This window comes from Rana temporaria, chromosome 5, assembly GCF_905171775.1.
Source record: "Rana temporaria chromosome 5, aRanTem1.1, whole genome shotgun sequence".
NCBI classification, from domain to species: domain Eukaryota; kingdom Metazoa; phylum Chordata; class Amphibia; order Anura; family Ranidae; genus Rana; species Rana temporaria.
This window is the reverse complement of record NC_053493.1, coordinates 6,580,177-6,602,987: the sequence shown is the minus strand read 5'-3', so window position 1 is coordinate 6,602,987 and position 22,811 is coordinate 6,580,177. Positions and strand designations below refer to the sequence as shown.

Genomic DNA, 22,811 nt, shown 5'->3' with positions numbered 1-22,811 from the left:
GCGGTCGGAGTAGATTATGTAAATGAGTTGATACGCCGATTCCCGAACGTACGCCCGGCCGCCGCAGTCGATTTACGCCGTTTCCGTAAGGCCTTAGCAGGCCTAAAGTTATTCCACCTATTAGGTGGAATAACAATGTTAAAGTATGGCCACCGTTCCCGCCGCGAGATTCGAATTTTTTACGTCGTTTGCGTAAGTCGTCCGCGAATCGGGATTTACGTCGTTTACGTCCACGTTGAAATCAGTAGGCCCGTACGGCGTACTTAGCCGCAATGCACACTGGGAAATGTAGGCGCCCGGTGCATGCGCAGTAACAAAAAAACGTCAAAAACGTGAGGTCAAGCCTCATTGCCATACAACAAGCCCCCCTCCAAGACATTTGAATGCGCCGCCCTTACGCCAGCCCGCTTTAGGCTACGCCGCCGTATATTAGCAGGCAAGTACATAGAGAATCATGTACTTGCCGCGCTAACTTACGGCGGCGTAGCTTAAATTCCTTAAGCTACGCCGCCGCAAAGTTAGGTCATTGTACCTGAATCTACCTATAACAGTGGTCACCAAAATCTCCTGAAGAAGCCTTGACAGGCGAAACATGTTGGGAATACTATCATGAAAAACCACTTGTATGTGAAAATACTTTGGCCAAGATGCATTTATGTTATGTACTTTTCAACAGATTTTAATCATGAATAAAATGTAAAATTTTATTCTCTTGTAACTACTTTGCATGGCACCTATAAAATCCCATATTGTTACTATTAATTCCTATTTAAGCTTTGACAATAAAAACCTGGAAGCTGATTGGCTTCTTTTGCAGAGCTGCACCAGATTTTGCACTCTCCAGTTTAATACATCTCCCCCCTCCAAAGTGTACCTGGCTGGAGGCGGGGCATTCTCAGAGTGGAGGCGGGGCAGTGTCAGGCTGGAGGCGGGGTCTGCAGCACTGTAGGCTCCGAAGAGTGTGCGCAAGAGGCGGGGTCTGCAGCACTGTAGGCTCCGAAGAGTGTGCGCAAGAGGCGGGGTCTGCAGCACTGTAGGCGCCGAAGAGTGTGCGCAAGCACTGCTTGCGCACACTCTTCGGAGCCTACAGTGCTGCAGACCCCGCCTCCAGCCTGACACTGCCCCGCCTCCACTCTGAGAATGGCCAGCAGAGGCGGCTCTAGGCTTTGTGAGACCTTAAAGTGGAAGTAAACCCATCGATTTACTAGTTTAAAAAAACAGTTACATTTCCGGCAAGTGCCGTGAGTGCAAGTGTCCCATCGGTTGTGCTCTCAACCAAACTGCCAAACCTTCCAATGGCTGGTGTCATAACTGATCACATGGCAGTTGAAGATCAAACAGAGGCCAAGATGGCAGCTTCCTTGGCTGAAAATGCCAAGAGGGTTTACTTCCACTTTAAGCAAAACTTAGACACGCCCATGATGGGTAAAAAAAAAAAAAAATCAAGCAGAGGCAAATTAGGCGGCCGCGAGGCCCCTGTGAGTGCGAGGCCTTAGGTGACCGGCGAATTTGCCCAATTAAAGAGCCGCCTCTGGCAAGCACAATAGATAGAGCAGAGGCAGTGAATAAAAAATACTTTACAGATTCGATTACATATTCTTTTGCAGATTATAGAGATTATAAAGTGAATCTAAAGCCAAAACTTTTATTTTAATTTTGGATGGAGTAGGAAATGCACTACCCCATGTGACTTATAGGAGAAATTTCCCTTCACTTCCTGTCCTGTAGGCACAACAGGAAGTGAGATAAATCTCCTTTTAGGAACAAATGTCCACCCCTTTATTCCTGTCCTGGTGTCAAATTTTGGATTTTCTCAAAGTTTGGATCCAAATAGAAGGCGAATTTCCCCAAAGGGGGTGCAAACAGTGATGGGGGATCTTGCACCCCCTCCATCCAAAAAACATTAGAAGTTTGATTTTAGGTAAGCTTATAAAGCAGTTGCGTTGGAGTTGCCCTTTAACTCTCTTGGACTGGTATTCCCTGAGACAACTGCTCTCCTGGTAAATGCTGATACACCTTGATCTCGCAGAAGGATATGATCCCCGAGTGGCCGGCGTGGATGAGCGTCACGTAGCGTCCCTGCATCCCGTTGCAGAAGAACGTCAGGAGGGGCTTTTCCCGCGAGACCTCGGTGATGGTGGCACATCTGTGGGAGAAATATTGTCACCGGTGAGATACATTATGAAAAATATCGCAATGGGCTTGCTGTGTGACGGTACATTCCATGGGCCGGTCACTTTTAGATTGTAAGCTCTTCTGTTTTTCAATGCTTGAGGTTCCACGTGTACGTATTATAATGATGTTGTAGCCCCCTTCATCAGGCCCGGACTGGCCATAGGGCATACCGGGCATATGCCCGGTGGGCCACGGCGACCCGTGGGCCGCGTCTCTGTAATGTAGGGGGGGGGTCTGTATGGGCTGTATTGTAAAGGGGGTCTGTAATGTAGGGAGGGGGTCTGCACTGTAGGGGGGTCTGTGTAACATGCAGGGGGTCCAGAACTGTTAGGGGGGTGTCTGTGTAACAAACTGGTGGGGGGGATGTGTAATGTAAAGGGGCCCAGAGGCGCAGGGTGCTGTGTAATGTAAAGGGGCCCAGAGGCGCAGGGTGCTGTGTAATGTAAAGGGGTCCAGAGGAGCAGGGTGCTGTGTAATGTAAAAGGATCCAGAGGTGCAGGGTGCTGTGTAATGTAAAGGGGTTCAGAGGTGCAGGGTGCTGGAACCCCACATCCCATCATTAACCGCTGATGTGAAGCGCCACTAATCCTCCCACTGATACCAATGATGGGACACTATTCCTCCCACTGATACCAATGATGGGACACTATCCCTCCCACTGACACCAATGATGGGACACTATTCCTCCCACTGACACCAATGATGGGACACTATTCCTCCCACTGATACCAATGATGGGACACTATTCCTCCCACTGATACCAATGATGGGACACTATTCCTCCCACTGATACCAATGATGGGACACTATTCCTCCCACTGACCCCAATGATGGGACACTATTCCTCCCACTGACACCAATGATGGGACGCTATTCCCCCCACTGAACCCAATGATGGGACACTATCCCTCCCACTGACACCAATGATGGGACACTATTCCTCCCACTGACACCAATGATGGGACACTATTCCTCCCACTAACACCAATGATGGGACACTATTCCTCCCACTGACACCAATAATGGGACACTATTCTTCCCACTGATAACAATGATGGGACACTATTACTCCCACTGACACCAATGATGGGACACTATTCCTCCCACTGACACCAATAATAAGGGGACTGTTCCTCCCACTGACACCAATAATAGGACACTATTCCTCCCACTGATACCAAAGATGGGACATTGTTTACTCCCACTGACTCTATGGGCAATTTCTTCTCCCAATGACCACAGTCCGGCCCCCCTAAAATGTGAAGGACAGTAAACTGACCCTTTGTTTAGAAAGTTTGGAGACCCCTGGTCTTGGTCTGTACCATAACGTCATCTTTCCCAATCTGTTGCGTAGTCAGTGGGGTAGATTCAGTAAGCAATTGCATTTGCGTATCCATAGATACGCAGCGCAATTGCTTAGTTGCGCCGGCGTATCGACTGCTCCTGATTCAGGAACCTCGATACGCCGACTGCAGCCTAAGATATGACTGGCATAAGGCTCTTATGCCATCGTATCGTAGGCTGCATTCTTACGATGGCCGCTAGGGGGCGTTCCCGTAGTGGTCAGCGTAGAGTATGCAAATTGCATACTAATGCCGATTCACAACCGTACGCGCGCCCTGCGTACGCATTTTACGTCGTTTGCGTTCGTCGGTTTCTGCGTAAGGCTGCCCATGCTATTAGCAGGGGCAGCCAATGCTACGTATACCCGTCGTTCCCGCGTCGCGATTTTTAAAAATTACGTCGTTTGCGTAAGTGAATCGTGAATGGCGCTGGACGCCATTTACGTTCACGTTGAAGCAAATGACGTCCTTGCGACGTCATTTACCGCAATGCACGTCGGGAAAGTTTCCCGACGGAGCATGCGCACTATGTTCGGCGTGGGAACGCGCCTAATTTAAATGATTCCCGCCCCCTACGGGATCATTTAAATTGCGCGCGCTTACGCCGGGCATTTTGCCGGAGCGCCCACGCAATTTACCCTGCTCCGTGAATCAAGGGTAGCGCAGGTAATTTGCAGAGGCGCAGCGGCAAAACGGTGCGCTGCGCCTCCGTAACAACTGCGCAAATCTACCTGAATCTACCCCAGTATCTTTTCTAAGGCTCCTTCACACCTATGCAGGTATTGACACATACAGTACATACGTGTGAATGGGACCGTAGTTTCTGAGTGTTGGCCTTTTTAGGAGTGGAGATGGAATACAGAGAAAGTTGTCATGGGCTTACACTGGGTTGTCGCGGTCTGGAGAATCGCCAATTTGAAGCTGGACACCGTTCATGCAATCCCAGCAATCGTCCGTTCTTAGCACGATTCTCACTAAACCAACCAAGTAGCCCTCTTCCATGTCCAGCGTAAACCAGGGCTGCGACTCCAGTTTCGTGATGACGCAGGGGGATATTTTATTGTCTGTCTCAGAAATGCCGTCCACCCCCCGATCTGCCCCACAGCGCGGGACGCTGGCGAAGGTAGAGCTCTGGCAGACCCTCCCAAAAAGAGCCAGGTTGATGTCTGAAATGAGAAGAAGTTACATAGTTAGTCTGGTGGAAAAAAGACACAAGGCCATCCAGCAGGGGAGGGCTGGCAGCCTTAGGCCTGGGGGGCAAGTCCAGTCATTAAACCGCCAAATCAGTTCACCGTCCATGGCCCGTCTGGTTTTTCAATGCAGCCTCACCAGTGACCATCAGTGCAGCCAACTCCAGTGCCCATTAATGCAGCCTGGGACATGTTACATGGGGTGTATGGGGGGGATGGGGGTCAGCTAGGGGTGTCAGGGTCTCTCACCTCAGTGATCTCAGCTCAGCAGGTCCTTGCATGCCAGGGGGGGGGGGGGGGTAATGCTCCTGATCCTGGGGTCAAGTTGCAGCCAGCGCCCAGCCTTGCAGCCCTGCGTCCCGACTCCCTGGCATGCCCTGCCTCTGCCTGCTTCCAAGAATCCAGTCACAGGGAGTTGTAGTTTCCTCTGCGCTGCTCTGTTTCCCACCTACCGGGAGCTTGAGCGTGGACTACAACTACTGGAATGCAACAGCTAGTGGTTGGCCCAACTTCCAAGACCAGAATAAAAAAATGTAATGGTAGTGGGCATTTTGAACATAAGTTAGGATGGCCTGGGAGGCAACTGCCACCCTGCCCCCCAGCCCAGCCCTCCCCTGCCATCCAGTTCAACCTACAGAAAACAAATTGTGCAAACCTAAAAAAATCTAACTAGAACCCCCATGTGCTTCATCGCCATGCAGCAGTGATCTTCATGTGCAAGCCCATTGTGACGGAACCGTCCAGCACCCAGCTTGGGTGCTTCCGTCAAGATACAGCTTCCTCCAGTCTGGACCCAGGAACCAGGTATTATAGCTGACAATTGCACCCGAGGACTAGACGACACTAGCTTAGGTGCAAACTGGAACTCTCTTTAACCGGTCCATAGTCATTTGACGTCCACAGATGAGATCTCCCATCCTGGGTGGACATCATATGACGTCCTGGGCTGTGTGTGGGGGTATCGGAATGATGGGTGCAGCTAGAGGCATCATTCGGATATCATTCTTTCGTGCCGGCGATTCTGTGCACGATAAGAACGATCATAGCGGCAGTTCCGCCGCTTGATCGTTCTTATAGGCGGTGGGAGGGGACACCCCCCCTTCTGCCTCCATCCGGTGCTTCTCCGGGCTCTCCCGTCCCATCGGGGGCCTGGAGAAAGAATCGTCCGGCGATAGATGGGAAGCATAGAGATGACTTAGTTGGGGTAGGCGCAAGGCGCAAGACGCTTACCCCGACTTGTTCATTCCCCAACTTGTTCATTCCCCGACTTAGTTGGGGTAGGTTGTACACTTTGATGGGGGTGGGTCAGCCACGCCCTGTGACCTTTGACCTCTGGGAACCCACCTTCTGACCTTTGACCTCTGGGGGAGGTCCCTGTTCCAATTCCTGAGTCCTAGCCATATTCTTCAATGGGAAACCCTAACCCTAGCCCTAACCCTAACCTTGACCCGATTGCGGCTAGTAAGCATGAGATCGATGACATTTTTTTTCACAATCTCATGCTTTCCAGCCTGGAGGAGAGATGTGAGGTCTTACTGACCCCGCATCTCTCCATAAAGAGGACCTGTCACACTCCTTTCCTATTACAAGGGATGTTTACATTCCTTGTAATATGAATAAAAGTGATAAAAAAAAAATGTAAAAAAAAAAAGTGTAAAAATAAAGAAATAAATAAGTAAAATAAAAATAAATGTAAAAACGCCCCTGTCCCCAGTAGCTCGCGCACAGAAGCGAATGCACACGTAAGTCCCGCCCACATATGTAAACACCGTTCAAACCACATATGTGAGGTTTCACCACGCGCGTTATAACAATTATAGCACTAGACCTCCTCTGTAACTCTAAACTGGTAACCTGTAAAAAATTTCGTCGCATAAGTTTGGCGCCATTCCATGAGTGTGTGCAATTTTAGAGCGTGATATGTTAGGTATCTATTTACTCGGCAGAACATCATCTTTCATATTTTACTAAAAAATTAGGCTAACTTTACTGTTTTGTTATTCTTTAATTTTATTAATAAAAAAAATTATTTTTTTCCAAAAAAAAGGCGTTTGAAAAATTGATTGTGCAAATACCGTGCAAGATAAAAAGTTGTAATGACCGTCATTTTATTCCCTAGGGTGTCTGATAAAAAAACATAAATAATGTTTGGGGGTTCTGAGTAATTTTCTAGCAAAAGAATGATGATTTGTATATGTAGGAGAGAAGTGCCAGAATAGGCCCGGTATGGAGGTGGTATAAAAGCCCGGTATGGAGGTGGTATAAAAGCCCGGTATGGAGGGGGGTATAAAAGCCCGGTATGGAGGTGGTATAAAAGCCCGGTATGGAGGTGGTATAAAAGCCCGGTATGGAGGTGGTATAAAAGCCCGGTATGGAGGGGGGTATAAAAGCCCAGTATGGAGGTGGTATAAAAGCCCGGTATGGAGGTGGTATAAAAGCCCGGTATGGAGGTGGTATAAAAGCCCAGTATGGAGGTGGTATAAAAGCCCGGTATGGAGGTGGTATAAAAGCCCGGTATGGAGGTGGTATAAAAGCCCAGTATGGAGGTGGTATAAAAGCCCAGTATGGAGGTGGTATAAAAGCCCGGTATGGAGGTGGTATAAAAGCCCGGTATGGAGGTGGTATAAAAGCCCAGTATGGAGGTGGTATAAAAGCCCGGTATGGAGGTGGTTAATAAAACTCAGACACATGCTTTATACTCTCCAGGAGGACATTCCCTTCTTGGGGATATCCGCATAACAAGGCAAACTGTAAACAGTAATATAATTAACATAGCTAAGGAACAGCCAACATAAACGTACACAGTAAGCTAATTAACCACTTGGCGCCCTGCGCCATAGCTGAATGACGGCTACAGCGTGGACCCCAAATGCCGGGAGGACGTCAATAGACGTCCCCCCCCTTCGCACGCTTCCCGCGCGCCCTTGCTGGGCGCACTATGATCACCCGAGTCACTGAGACTCACCGGTCCCGGCCCCTTACCACGTGATTAGATGTCAGCCAATGACAGCTGATCATGTGATGTAAACAAAAGCCGGTAATTGTTTTTTTTTCTCCTCACGCTGACAGCCTGAGGAGAAATAAAAGCCGATCACCGGCTTATGTGGAAGGGACATCGGTCCCGAAAGGAAGGAGGCACATCTGCCTCGTGTGCCGCCAGTTACCCCTGCTAGTACCACCTGAAAGTGCCCACCAGTGCCACCTATCAATGCCCACCACTGCCACCTATCAATGCCTCCTCAGTGCCACCTAGCAGTTCTGCCTATCAATGCCTATTATTGCCACCCATCAGTGTCCATTACTGCCACCCATCAGTGTCCATCACTGCCAGCTATCAGCGCCACGTATTAATGCCACCATTTAGTGCCACTTCTCAGTGCCCACCAGTGCCACCTATCAATGCCATTCAGTGTCACCCATTAGTGCCACCTCTCAATGTCAACTCTGTGTCCACCAGTGCCGCCCACCAGTGCCACCTTATCGGTGCCCACCAGTGCCGCCTTATCAGTGCCCACCAGTGCCGCCTTATCAGTGCCCACCAGTGCCGCCTTATCAGTGCCCACCAGTGCATACCATCAGTACAGCCTCATCAGCATACATCAATGAAGGAGAAAAATTACCCATTTGCAAAATTTTATAACCAAATATAAAAATATATAATTTTTTTTTTAATTCTGTATTTTTATTTATTTTTAACAAAAAATAAAAACAGCAGAGGTGATCAAATACCACCAAAATAAATCTTTATCTGTGGGAAAAAAATATATAAAAATGTCATTTGGGTACAGCGTTGTATGACCGCGCAATTGTCATTCGAAGTGCGTCAGCGCTGAAAGCTTAAAATTGGCCTGGGCAGGAGGGGGGTTTAAGTACCCAGTACGCAAGTGGTTAAACAACTAGCCATCTACACAAGCCTAGTTGACTCAGAACGTTCGGCACCAGTCTACAACCCTGGATACACAAACTACATTACACAATATCATAAGCATAAACACATAACAATAAAACAATATTAATCACATCTCCAAGAGATGAGCAGACAGACAGAAACAATAGGTGACTCACACAATGGGAATTCACACCTATGTAGCACCCTGATGGTTAGGCAGGGTTGCTATTAAATGTATTTGCCAAGTTATAGTTGCCTTGGCCAATTTTTAAGAGGTCAATTGATTCCCTAGGTGGCCGGGTATCTGGTGACACTAGATAAGACAAGGGCATTGCAAGAACAGATTAGGAATGAATGGGCTGCCTCAGCCAATGGGCAGGGATTTTCTTGGGTCCCTTGGCCTGCTGGGAGAGCCTATTAATTTGGGTGCAGTCAGGTGTTCGGGGTTCTGTGCCACCTGAACAACTGTCTGGGTGGACGTGTGTTGTGTTGCCCTGGGCTGCTAGGCTGTACGCCTTAGGCCTATCCGGGGGACATCTGGCTGCTAGGCTGTCCGAGGGCCTATCCAGAAGCAGGAGAAGCAGCGCAGGGTTGGGACTGCGGGCTTGTAGTCCAACCACAACCCCAACCAGGGAACCAGTTGTGGTTGGATGTTTACTCCTGCTGATGCCGGGACATTTTCTACCCCCAATGGCCACAGTTTGGCCCCCCTAAATCCTGAAGAACAATTAACTGGCCCTTGGTTTAGAGAGTTTGGGGACCCCTGTGCTAGGAGATCAAAGGTTAGGATTACTCAGTATGGGGATTTTACTCTCTTAATTAACAGGGATTCTGACAGCAATAAAATCTAACAGAGGATCTGATTCTTCCCAACTGAAAAACTTTTGGCTGGGGTTCCACTTTAACTGATTATATCTATATAATGTACAGTCTATATATAGTACTTTACAAATGCTGTCCATTCCCTATTAATAAATGATCTGAGGGATTGGTAGGCAGCAGGGACGTGCAGTCAGGTGTCAATACTGACAACATCCACTGTCCTACTGACAACATCCACTGCTCTACTGACACCATCCACTGCTCTACTGACAACATCCACTGCTCTACTGACACCGTCCACTGCTCTACTGACACCGTCCACTGCCCTACTGACACCGTCCACTGCCCTACTGACACCGTCCACTGCCCTACTGACACCGTCCACTGCTCTACTGACAGCATCTACTGTCCTACTGACACCGTCCACTGCCCTACTGACACCGTCCACTGATCTACTGACACCGTCCACTGCTCTACTGACACCGTCCACTGCTCTACTGACACCGTCCACTGCCCTACTGACACCGTCCACTGCTCTACTGACAGCATCTACTGTCCTACTGACACCGTCCACTGCCCTACTGACACTGTCCACTGCCCTACTGACACCATCCACTGCTCTACTGACACCGTCCACTGCTCTACTGACACCGTCCTCTGCTCTACTGACACCGTCCACTGCTCTACTGACACCGTCCACTGCCCTAATGACACCGTCCACTGCTCTACTGACATCGTCCACTGCTCTACTGACACCGTCCTCTGCTCTACTGACACCATCCACTGTTCTACTGACACCGTCCACTGCTCTACTGACACCATCCACTGCTCTACTGACACCGTCCACTGCCCTACTGACACCATCCACTGCCCTACTGACACCGTCCACTGCTCTACTGACATCGTCCACTGCCCTACTGACACCATCCACTGCTCTACTGACCCCATCCACTGCTCTACTGACAACGTCCACTGCTCTACTGACAACGTCCACTGCTCTACTGACAACGTCCACTGCTCTACTGACACCATCCACTGCCCTACTGACACCATCCACTGCTCTACTGACACCATCCACTGCTCTACCGACACAGTCCACTGCCCTACTGACACCATCCCCTGCCCTACTGACACCGTCCACTGCTCTACTGACACCATCCACTGCTCTACTGACACCGTCCACTGCTCTACTGACATTATCCACTGCTCTACTGACACCGTCCACTGCTCTACTGACATTATCCACTGCTCTACTGACACCGTCCACTGCTCTACTGACACCGTCCACTGCTCTACTGACACCATCCACTGCTCTACTGACACCGTCCACTGCCCTACTGACACCATCCACTGCTCTACTGACACCGCCCACTGCTCTACTGACACCGTCCTCTGCTCTACTGACACCGTCCACTGCTCTACCGACACAGTCCACTGCCCTACTGACACCATCCACTGCCCTACTGACACCGTCCCCTGCCCTACTGACACCGTCCACTGACCTACTGACACCGTCCACTGCTCTACTGACACCGTCCACTGCTCTACTGACACCATCCACTGCTCTACTTCAGGGATGTGCAGTCAGGGTAGGCAGGTGAGGCAGAACATAAAAAAAGATTGAGTATCGAGCTTCGAGGGTCGTAGCTTGGCGACCTGGGGTCACAGAGACCCCAAATTGGGGGGTAGGTAGCTGAAGTTCTTCCCCAAAATTTGGGGCTCCTACGACCTATGGTTGCAGAGATACGGGGCTCTTTAAGCACTCGCTGACACACTCTGTTTGCAGCAGACTGAGAGGATGAGCTCACAGCGCCTCTCCTCACTTCTTGTCAGAGGCACGGAGCTCAATGGACAGCTTGGAGCCTTGGACCAATGGTAAAGTACTATTGGTCCAAGCTGTCCAATTAAAATGCTGCAGTGGAGGCTGTCCTCTCACTGCAGTGTCATAGAAGGGGGAGTGTCTAAAAGACAAATGCTCCCTTCCAGCCCCGCCCTCTTATCTACAAGGAAAAAAAACATGTATAAGATTTACCCACAATCCCATGTTTTTATCACACCGTTAGGAGGGAGAAACTCATTCTGTTGAAAAGGTACAAGATAAATCATATATTATTATTCTATATGTTATATGATAATAATTTATCTATTTACTGTGAAATTACTGGTTGGAAGCTATAACTTTAAACTTCAGTAATTTGTTCATTAAGCCGCCTGCTTGAATACTACATATTTTGAAAATATAGTAAATTAGCTTAAAAATAATACATAACAATTATTTGTATATTACTCATGGTAATTAACCCCTTACCACCCAGGCCAATTCTGACACTTCTCTCCTACATGTAAAAATCATAATTTGTTTTGCTAGAAAATAATAATAATATATATATATTTTTAGCAGACACCCTAGAGAATACATTTTTTTTTTTTTGGAAAGAAACTGTTTCATGAATTAAAAAAAAAAAAAAAAAACAGTAAAGTTAGCCCGATTTTTTGGTATAAGGTAAAAGATGATGTTACGCCGAGTAAATAGATACCTAACATGTCACGCTTTAAAATTGCGCACACTCATGGAATGGCGCCAAACTTCAGTACTTAAAAATCTCCATAGGCGAGGCTTTAAATCTTTTTTTTTTTACAGGTTACGTGTTTAGAGTTCCAAATTAGGTCTACTGCTAGAATTATTGCTCTCGCTCTAACGATCACTGCGTATGTAAACTGTGTGTATCTGGCTCTGATACTAGCCAATGCCTCACAAATACTCACCTCAATGCACATCCCTGGTAGGCATATGGGTGGATAGGTGGGGGGGCAGGTAGGCAGAGGAGTGGGTAGACAGAGGGGTGGGTAGGTGGAGGGGTAGGTAGGCAGAGGGGTGGGTATGTGGAGGGGTAGGTGGGGTGGTAGGTAGGCAGAGGGGTAGGTAGACAGAGGGGTAGGTAGGTGGAGGGGTGGGTAGGTGGAGGGGTGGGTAGGTGGAGGGGTAGGTAGACAGAGGGGTGGGTAGGTGGAGGGGTAGGTAGGCAGAGGGGTGGGTAGGTGGAGGGGTAGGTAGACAGAGGGGTGGGTAGGTGGAGAGGTAGGTAGGTGGAGGGGTAGGTAGGCAGAGGGGTGGGTAGGTGGGGTGGTAGGTAGGCAGAGGGGTGGGTAGGTGGAGGGGTATGTAGACAGAGGGGTGGGTTGGTGGAGGGGTAGGTAGGCAGAGGGGTAGGAAGGTGGAAGGGTAGGTAGATGGAGGGGTAGGTAGGTGGAGGGGTAGGTAGGCAGAGTGGTGGGTAGGCAGAGGTGTAGGTAGGTGGAGGGGTAGGTAGGTGATGGGGTAGGTAGGTTGTACTTACTGTTTGGGCTCACAATGCATTCGCTGGATCTTGTAACGTCTATCAGTCCGCAGATGACGAGGATAATTAGAATCTTCATTCTGCTAATAACAGTAAAGTAGATGTAAATCTCACCACTAAAATCTTAAACAAGCTTTAACATGTTGATGTCATTTTTAAATTTGCTTCCTACTTCCCAGAATCCATGGCGTTGCTATTTGGGGTCTATGTACAAAAAGTTTGCTGAACAAATGTGACACCCGCACAGCGCCAACGAAACTCGCCGCGTTCTGTGTAATGTAAGTATCTTCTGTCATTGCTAAGCCCCATCTAGTGGCCATAATACGGTATGTCTTTCAAAATACCTTGATCTGGAAAAAAAACTCATTATGGCCACTAGTTGGCGCTTTACTATCAGAGGTATTATTTTCTTCTTCCACAGATATAATGCCTTTATTTCTATGCAATCTATTAAATTGCTGCGCACAGATGTCACTCCTGCGGGGTGGGGGGGGCGGGGTCAGAGGAATTTACCACTTACCTCTCAATCTCTCTCTCTGGGTAACTTGAAAGATTTGTGATGACCAATTACGTTTCGGCTTCACCAAGATGGCTGAAAGACACAGGGACAATTTCTTATTGTAGTTTCCTTCTAGCGATAACTTAGAACATACAGGAGGAGGCTGTGTTATAACTCCCCTCACCTGTATATCTCTCTCACCTGAATATCTAATCTCACCTGGATATCTCTCTCACCTGAATATCTAATCTCACCTGTATATCTAATCTCACCTGAATATCTAATCTCACCTGTATATCTAATCTCACCTGAATATCTAATCTCACCTGTATATCTAATCTCACCTGGATATCTCTCTCACCTGAATATCTAATCTCACCTGGATATCTCTCTCACCTGAATATCTAATCTCACCTGGATATCTCCTCTTATATGGATATTTCCCTTCAACTAGATAGTTCCCTCTCATCTACATATCTCCTCTCACCTGTATATCTCCTCTCACCTGGATATCTCCTCTTATATGGATATTTCCCTTCAACTAGATAGTTCCCTCTCATCTACATATCTCCTCTCACCTGTATATCTCCCATCACCTGGATATCTCCCTGCACAAGAATATCTTCTCTCACCTGGCTATCTTCTCTCACCTGGCTATCTTCTATCACCTGTATATCTCTCTCACCTGAATATCTAATCTCACCTGAATATCTAATCTCACCTGTATATCTAATCTCACCTGTATATCTAATCTCACCTGTATATCTAATCTCACCTGTATATCTAATCTCACCTGGATATCTCCTCTTATATGGATATTTCCCTTCAACTAGATAGTTCCCTCTCATCTACATATCTCCTCTCACCTGTATCTATCCCCTGACATAGATATTTCCCTTCACCTGAACATCTCCCATCACCTGGATATCTCCCTGCACAAGAATATCTCCTCTCACCTGGATATGTCCTCTCACCTGTATATTTCCTCTCACCTGTATATCTACTCTCACCTGTATATCTCCCCTCACCTGTATATCTCCTCTCACCTGTATATGTCCTCTCACCTGTATATGTCCTCTCACCTGTATATCTCCTCTCACCTGTATATGTCCTCTCACCTGGCTATCTTCTCTCACCTGTCTGTCTTCTCTCACCTGGCAATCTTCTCTCACTCAAATATCTTCTCTCACTTGGATATCTTCTCACCTGGATATCTCCTTATACATAAATATCTTCCTTTTACCTGGTTATCTCCTCTCACCTACATATCTCCTCTCAGCTGGATATCTCCCCTCATCTGAATATCGTCTCTCACCTGGATATCTCCCCTGACTTGGATTTCTCCCCTCACCGGAAAATCTCCCCTCATCTGAATATCTCCCTTAACATGAATATCTCCTTTCACCTGGATATCACCCCTTACCTGGTTATCGCTTCTCACCTGAATATTTCCCTTCACCTGGATATCTCCTCTTACCTGAAATTCTCCCCTCATATGTATATCTCCCCTCACCTGAATATCATCTTTCACCTGGATATCTCCCCTTACTTGTATATCTGCTCTCACCTAGATATCCCCCCTCACCTGTATATCTCCTCTCACCTGGATATCCCCCCCCTCACCTGTATATCTCCCCTCACCTGTATATCTGCTCTCTCCTGGATATCCCCCCTCACCTGTATATCTCCCCTCACCTGTATATCTGCTCTCTCCTGGATATCTCCCCTCACATTGATATCTCGTCTCACCTGGATATATTCCCTCACATGAATATTGAATCTCACCTGGATATCTTCCCTCACATGGAGGTCTTCCTTCACCTGAATATCTCCCCTAACATGGATATGTCCCCTTATCTGGATATCTCCCCTGACATGGATACCCCACCCCCACCTGAATATCTCCCCTAACATGGATATGTCCCCTTACCTGGATATCTCCCCTGACATGGATACCCCACCCCCACCTGAATATCTCCCCTCACCTGGACAGCTCCCTTCATTTAGATATCACCCCTTATATAAATATCTCCTCTCACCTGGATATCTCCCCTCACCTGTATATCTGCTCTCTCCTGGATATCTCCCCTCACCTGTATATCTGCTCTCTCCTGGATATCTCCCCTCACCTGGATATCTCCTCTCACCTGGATATCTCCCCTCACCTGTATATCTGCTCTCTCCTGGATATCTCCCCTCACCTGTATATCTGCTCTCATCTGGATATCTCCCCTCACCTGGATATCTGCTCTCTCCTGGATATCTCCCCTCACCTGGATATCTCATCTCACCTGGATATCTCCCCTCACCTGTATATCTGCTCTCTCCTGGATATCTCCCCTCACCTGGATATCTCCTCTCACCTGGATATCTCCCCTCACCTGGATATCTCCTCTCACCTGGATATCTCCCCTCACCTGAATATCTCCCCTCACCTGGATATCTCCCCTCACCTGGATATCTCCCCTCACCTGTATATCTGCTCTCTCCTAGATATCTCCCCTCACCTGGATATCTCCTCTCACCTGTATATCTGCTCTCTCCTGGATATCTCCCCTCACCTGTATATCTGCTCTCACCTGGATATCTCTTCTTACCTGGATATCCCCCTGACATGAATATCGAATCTCACCAGGATATCTTCTCTCACATGGAAGTCTCCCTTCACCTGGATTTCTCCCCTGACATGGATATCCCCCCCCCACCTGAATATCTCCCCTCACCTGGATAGCTCCCTTCATGTAGATATCACCCCTTATATGAATATCTCCCCTCGCTTTGATATCTCCACTCACCTGTATATCTGCTCTCTCCTGGATATCTCCCCTCACCTGTATATCTGCTCTCTCCTGGATATCTCCCCTCACCTGGATATCTCCTCTCACCTGGATATCTCCCCTCACCTGTATATCTGCTCTCTCCTGGATATCTCCCCTCACCTGTATATCTGCTCTCATCTGGATATCTCCCCTCACCTGGATATCTGCTCTCTCCTGGATATCTCCCCTCACCTGGATATCTCATCTCACCTGGATATCTCCCCTCACCTGTATATCTGCTCTCTCCTGGATATCTCCCCTCACCTGGATATCTCCTCTCACCTGGATATCTCCCCTCACCTGGATATCTCCTCTCACCTGGATATCTCCCCTCACCTGAATATCTCCCCTCACCTGGATATCTCCCCTCACCTGGATATCTCCCCTCACCTGTATATCTGCTCTCTCCTAGATATCTCCCCTCACCTGGATATCTCCTCTCACCTGTATATCTGCTCTCTCCTGGATATCTCCCCTCACCTGTATATCTGCTCTCACCTGGATATCTCTTCTTACCTGGATATCCCCCTGACATGAATATCGAATCTCACCAGGATATCTTCTCTCACATGGAAGTCTCCCTTCACCTGGATTTCTCCCCTGACATGGATATCCCCCCCCCACCTGAATATCTCCCCTCACCTGGACAGCTCCCTTCATGTAGATATCACCCCTTATATGAATATCTCCCCTCGCTTTGATATCTCCACTCACCTGTATATGTCCTCTCATCTGCATATCTCCCCTCACACAGACACCTACCCCCTGCACAGACATCTCTGCTCACCTGTATTTCTCCTCTCACCTGTATATCTCCTCTCACCTGTATATCTCCTCTCACTTGGATTTCTCCTCTCACTTGGATTTCTCCTCTCACTTGGACCTCAGGGAAGGTTTGACATTTATATGATGAATGCTTGGCTTCATCTACATACCTGGATTTCTGCCATCACTGTCCTCTATTGAAATATTTGTTCTGGGGAAAGATCCATCACTCTCATCCTTCCCTGTACTTGTCACGTACCCACGATCCAGAAAAACTTGCGTCAATCATTTGTTCCTATAATACGTAGAAGTATGTGTATGTAACACTCGTATATAGAAACACATATACAGTGAAATATTCCTATAGAGAGAAGTAATACAAATGTAGCAGAACTAATTATAAAGTAGAACATAACCTCTGCAAAAAAATTTTTTTAAATTGGGCCCCTGGGAGATTTAAGCGATAATGTGCTAGTATGTAGAGCATACCATCACATTATGGAAGACTTACCTGGCTAATGATCCCCTCCAGTGCTGAGCTGTCAGCACTGCCATTGGTCACGGGTGCTTCCATCTTGTCCTATCTAGTAAGGAGGTACGGGGGGGGGGGGGGGGGGTGAGACAATTATGCCCTTACTAAGGTACCATCCCAAAATAGACATATATTATATTAGTACAAAACAAGGTGGGACTTTACATCTACCTTGCAAGGTCTAATGAAAACACAAATCATATAAATCATAGTACCGTATATACTCGAGTATAAGCCGAGGCACCTAATTTTACCACAAAAAACTGGGAAAACGTATTGACTCGAGTATAAGCCTAGGGTGTCCATCTGCATGCCTCACTGTGTCCATGCCTCACTGTGTCCATGCCTCACTGTGCCCATGCCTCACTGTGCCCATGCCTCACTGTGCCCATGCCTCACTGTGCCCATGCCTCACTGTGTCCATGCCTCACTTTGCCTCACTGTGTCCATGCCTCACTGTGTCCATGCCTCACTGTGTCCATGCCTCACTGTGCCCATGCCTCACTGTGTCCATGTGCCTCACTGTGTCCATGCCTCACTGTGCCTCACTGTACCCGTGCCCCACTGTGTCCATGACTAGACTTAGGTTTAACATGGGTTTTATTTAGAAGGAGTGCCTGGGTTTGAAAAATCGGTTCTCCCCGGCCGTTGGTCCCCCAGACAGCAAACTTTGCACACTTGTAGAGGAGAACTGTGACTATATGTGTGCCAAGTTTCGGATCCAGGGGACCTACGGCCAGCTGGTACCGGGTCCCCAAAATTACCGGAGAAATTACAGTTTAACATGGGAGTCTATGGAAGGGGTGCCCGAGTTTGAAAAACCGGTGCTCCCCGGCTGTAGGTCCCCAAAGTCCGGAAGATCAGGCGCAAAAAGGTGACTCGAGTAGAAGCCGAGGGGGGCATTTTCAGCACAAATAAATGTGCTGAAATACTCGGCTTATACTCGAGTATATACGGTATTTACTTTTCTTGCTTTTTCTTTTCTTCTTTTAGTATAGATTTTAATTGTAGGAATTAGTTACATTATAGACTATTGGGTGGATTCACAGAGAGTTAGGCTGGCGTATCAGTAGATACGCCGACCTAACTCGGAATCTGCGCCGACCTAAGTTTAAGTGTATTCTCAAACTGAGATACACTTAAACCTATCTAAGATACGACGGCTTGAGCCGTCGTATCTTAGGGTGCAATATTTAGGTTGGCCGCTAGGTGGCACTTCCATTGCACTCGGCGTAGAATATGTAAATCACTAGATACGCCTACTAGATAAGCCCGTCGCAGTAAAGATACGCCGTTTACGTAAGGCATTTTCAGGCGTAAAGTTATTCCATCAAATAGCTGGACTAGTAATGTTAAGTATGGCCATCGTTCCCGCGTCGAAATTAAATTTTTTTACGTTGTTTGCGTAAGTCGTCCGTGAATAGGGCTGGACGTAATTTACGTCCACGTCGAAACCAATACGTCCTTGCGGCGTACTTTGCCAAAATGCACACTGGGATATGTACACGGACGGCGCATGCGCAGTTCGTAAAAAACGTCAATCACGTCTGGTCACCCCCCATTAACATAAAACACGCCCCCTCAGCCTAATTTGAATTAGGCGCGCTTACGTCGGCCGCATTTACGCTACGCCGCCATAACTTAGCAGGCAAGTACTTTGTGAATACAGTACTTGCCTAGCTAACTTACGGCGGCGTAGTGTAAATACGATACGCTACGCCCCCGCAAAGATGCGGCAATGTACCTGAATCCACCTATATATGGGCACTTTGTCATAGGTGCTAATTCTGTTCCTCTCTCTCTCTCTTTTTCCTACAATGTGCCATAGTGCATATAACAAGCTTTATTGGAATGTATTTGGTAGATTTATTAACTGATCATTAAAAGTGATGTAAATTAGATGTGATATCATTTATTAACATTGTTGAAATGCGCAATGAACGTGTATGTTTTGCTTGGTATATGTTTTCTATACAAATATTTGTGTTAATAGTATGTTTATATATCATTACAGTATATAATCTGTAATATAATCCGAGGCCTTGATGAAGCGGGTTATCCCGCGAAACACGTAGGCCATGTACCCGGATTTTCCAGTTATAACAACACCCTGGAAAACCTCACTGTAACTGTATTTAACTACCGTATATACTCGAGTATAAGCCGAGTTTTTCAGCACATTTTTTGATGCTTAAAAACACCCCCTCGGCTTAAACTCAAGTCTCCCGCTGTTCATGCAGTCTTAACTGCTGTTGGCGGCCGTCCACTGTAACAAAGTTCCACGTCCGTGATAGCCGGAACAATGAAAACACTGATACAATGCTGGGATCATTGGTTAGCGTTCCGTCTATCACAGACGTGGAGGGGGCGGGGCTTTGTTACAGTGCACGGCCGCCGTCTGCAGCAGCATGGAGATCAAAGGTACACGGGAGATCGGGTGAGGCTGCAGATGGACACAGTGAGACTGCACAGTAAGGCTGCAAACAAGCACACTGAGGCTGCAGATGGGCACAGTGAGCAAGGCCAGTGTTACCACTAGGCAGACTAGGCAGCCGCCTAGAGTGCACTGCTCCCTTGGGCGCCCGGCTACTGGTGTTCCTACTCTCTTCTCCTTGCAGCAAGCAACTAAGTCTCAGCATCAGCAGGCAGCCGCCGCTATGTCCGCACATAGTGTCAGAGGCACAGAGGCGGTGGAGGACTGTGTCTGTGTCCCGACTCCCAAATGAATGGAAGCGAGCAAACATTCATTGATGGGCACTGGTAGGCTGCATTGATGGGCACTGGTGAAGCTGCATTTGATGGGCGATTCATTCAAAAGGTGGGGGTATTCATGGGCAGGGCAAAGGAGGTGGAGTCAGCGGTGGAGCCAAAGGGTTTCAAAATTAGGTTTCGCCTAGGGTGTCAAAAATCCTTGCACCAGCCCTGACAGTGAACACAGTGAGGCTGTAGATGGGCACAGTGAGGCTGTAGATAGGCACAGTGAGGCTGCAGATGGGCACAGTGAGGCTGCATAGTAAGACTGCAAACGGCCACAGTGAGGCTGCAAATGGACACAGTGAGGCTGCAAATGGACACAGTGAGGCTGCAGATGAGCACAGTGAGGCTGTAGATGGGCACAGTGAGGCTGCAGATGGGCACATTGAGGCTGAAAATGGGCACAGTGAGCAAGGCCAGTGCTACCACTAGGCAAACTAGGCAGCCGCCTAGGGTGCACTGCTCCCTTGGGCGCCCAGCTACTGGTGTTCCTATTCTCTTCTCTCTGCAGCAAGCAACTATCGGGTAGATTCAGATAGAATGGTCTATCTGTCCGCCCGGCGTAACGTATCTCAGATACGTTACGCCGCCGTAATTTAGGGCGCAAGTTCTGTATTCAGAAACAACTTGCGCCCTTAGTTACGGCGGCGTAACGTATCTGTGTCGGCGTAAGCCGGCCTAATTCAAATGTGGATGATGTGGGCGTGTTTTATGTATATTAACTGTGACCCCGCGTATTTGACATCACTTCCATGCATGTATGTCACATTGTCACAGCATGGAGTTGTGACTTTTTTCGAGGTGCTGCATATGCGCGTACCCGCATTTATGCTGAAAGCGAGCCCCATAGCCCCATAGCTAAAAAAGTTAGGAGCCAGAAAACGCGCCCCGTCCCGACGAGCTTGCGCGCAGAAGCGAACACATACGTGAGCAGCGCCCGCAGATGTAAACGGTGTTCAAACCACACATGTGAGGTATCGCCGTGATCGTTAGAGCGAGAGCAATAATTCTAGCCCTAGACCTCCTCTGTAACTCAAAACATGCAACCTGTAGAATTTTTTAAACGTCGCCTATGGAGATTTTAAAGGGTAAAAGTTTGTCGCCATTCCACGAGCGGACGTAATTTTGAAGCGTGACATGTTGGGGATCAATTTACTCGGCGTAACATTATCTTTCATAATATTAAAAAAAATGGGGATAACTTTACTGTTGTCTTATTTTTTAATTAAAAAAAGTGTAATTTTTTCCCAAAAAAGTGCGCTTGTAAAACCGCTGCGCAAATACGGCGTGACAGAATGTATTGCAACGATCGCCATTTTATTCTCTAGGGTGTTAGGATAAAAAATATATATAATGTTTGGGGGTTCTAATTAGAGGGAAGAAGATGGCAGTGAAAATAGTGAAAAATTACATTAGAATTGCTGTTTAACTTGTAATGCTTAACTTGTAATACCAACGGCTACCACCAGATGGCGCCAGCTTACACATCTGGTGGTAATAACTTGTAATACCAACGGCTCACCACCAGATGGCACCAGCTCACAAAAAAAAAAATATTATTATTTTTTGCCCCCCCTTCCAAGCCAAGTCGCCAGGACCCCATTTCTAGTCGCCATGGCGACCTGGCGACCGGGATTTGTCGAGCCCTGCCATAGCCTACTTTCCAGTACAGAGACTGAGCTGTTACCAACATCTCTGGGTCTCGTACTAATACCCAGAGGCTGGGAGGATCGGTTCTCGATCACATGATTGTAGTAATAAACTGATTGGCTATCACAATGATCTCTCTTTGTAAAATACACTCCTCTGAATGGAGATAAAGATAGATTGTATCCTAGCCACAGAAAAAAAATGTGACTGTAAAAAAAAAACTGTGGGAATAAAAAAATAATAATAATAAAGATAAAATAGCGAGATCAATGCACAATCTAGTTTAGTGTCAAAGTCACTGTCAGGGTTCAAGGTCAGCATGTTTTAAGAATTCCCTAGTCCCTTCTGTCTGGAAAATGAAGCCCTCTCATTTGGAATATAAAGTCCTATCATGTGGGAGATCAAACCCTTCCAATTGGGAGATCAAGCCCTTCTGCCTATGACAGAAGCCCTCCCATTTGGGAAATGAAGTCCTTCAGTTGAGAGATGAAGCCCTTCCATTTGGGAGACAAAACCCTTTCATTTAGGAGATGAAACCATTCCAATCGAAAGATGGAGCTCTTCTATTTGGGGGATGAAGCCTTTCCATTTAGATTAAGCCCTTCCAATCGGGAAATGGAGCTCTTCTATTTGGGAAATAAAGCCTTTCCATTGAGGAGATGAAGCCCTTCCAATCGGTAGATGGTGCTCTTCTAATTGGGAGATGAAGCCTTTCCATGTAGGAGATAAAACCCTTCCAATCGGTAGATGGTGCTCTTCTAATTGGGAGATGAAGCCTTTCCATTGTGGAGATGAAGCCCTTCCAATTGGTAGTTGAAGCTCTTACATTTAGGGAGTGAAACCCTTCCAATTAGGAGATGTAGCTTTTCTATTTGAAAGATGAAGTCTTTCCATTGAGGCGATGAAGCCCTTTCAATTGCTAGTTGAAGCTCTTATATTTGGGAGATGAAGCCTTTCCATTTAGGAGATAAAACCCTTCCAATCGGTAGATGGAGCTCTTCAAATTGGGAGATTAAGCCTTTCCATTGAGGAGAT

General features: G+C 47.5%; 1 protein-coding gene across 11 annotated transcripts; it reads right to left on the bottom strand.

Moving 5' to 3' along the window:
• Positions 1–1,599: 1,599 nt before the first annotated feature.
• LOC120939769 (pentraxin fusion protein-like) lies at positions 1,600–16,961 on the bottom strand. 11 transcript variants are annotated; one of them, XM_040352107.1, is made up of 5 exons: positions 16,899–16,961; positions 13,278–13,349; positions 12,758–12,840; positions 4,402–4,684; positions 1,600–2,146 (listed from the first exon to the last, which is right to left on the bottom strand). In XM_040352107.1, exons 3-5 carry the CDS (start codon positions 12,834–12,836, stop codon positions 1,957–1,959), a joined length of 552 nt encoding a protein of 183 aa, XP_040208041.1. In that variant the 5' UTR covers positions 12,837–12,840; positions 13,278–13,349; positions 16,899–16,961; the 3' UTR covers positions 1,600–1,956. The 11 variants fall into 11 exon arrangements, with proteins under 11 accessions (XP_040208041.1, XP_040208050.1, XP_040208046.1 ...); XM_040352116.1 differs by having other exon boundaries at positions 12,758–12,837; XM_040352112.1 differs by having other exon boundaries at positions 16,881–16,924.
• Between the last annotated feature and the right edge of the window lie 5,850 nt (positions 16,962–22,811).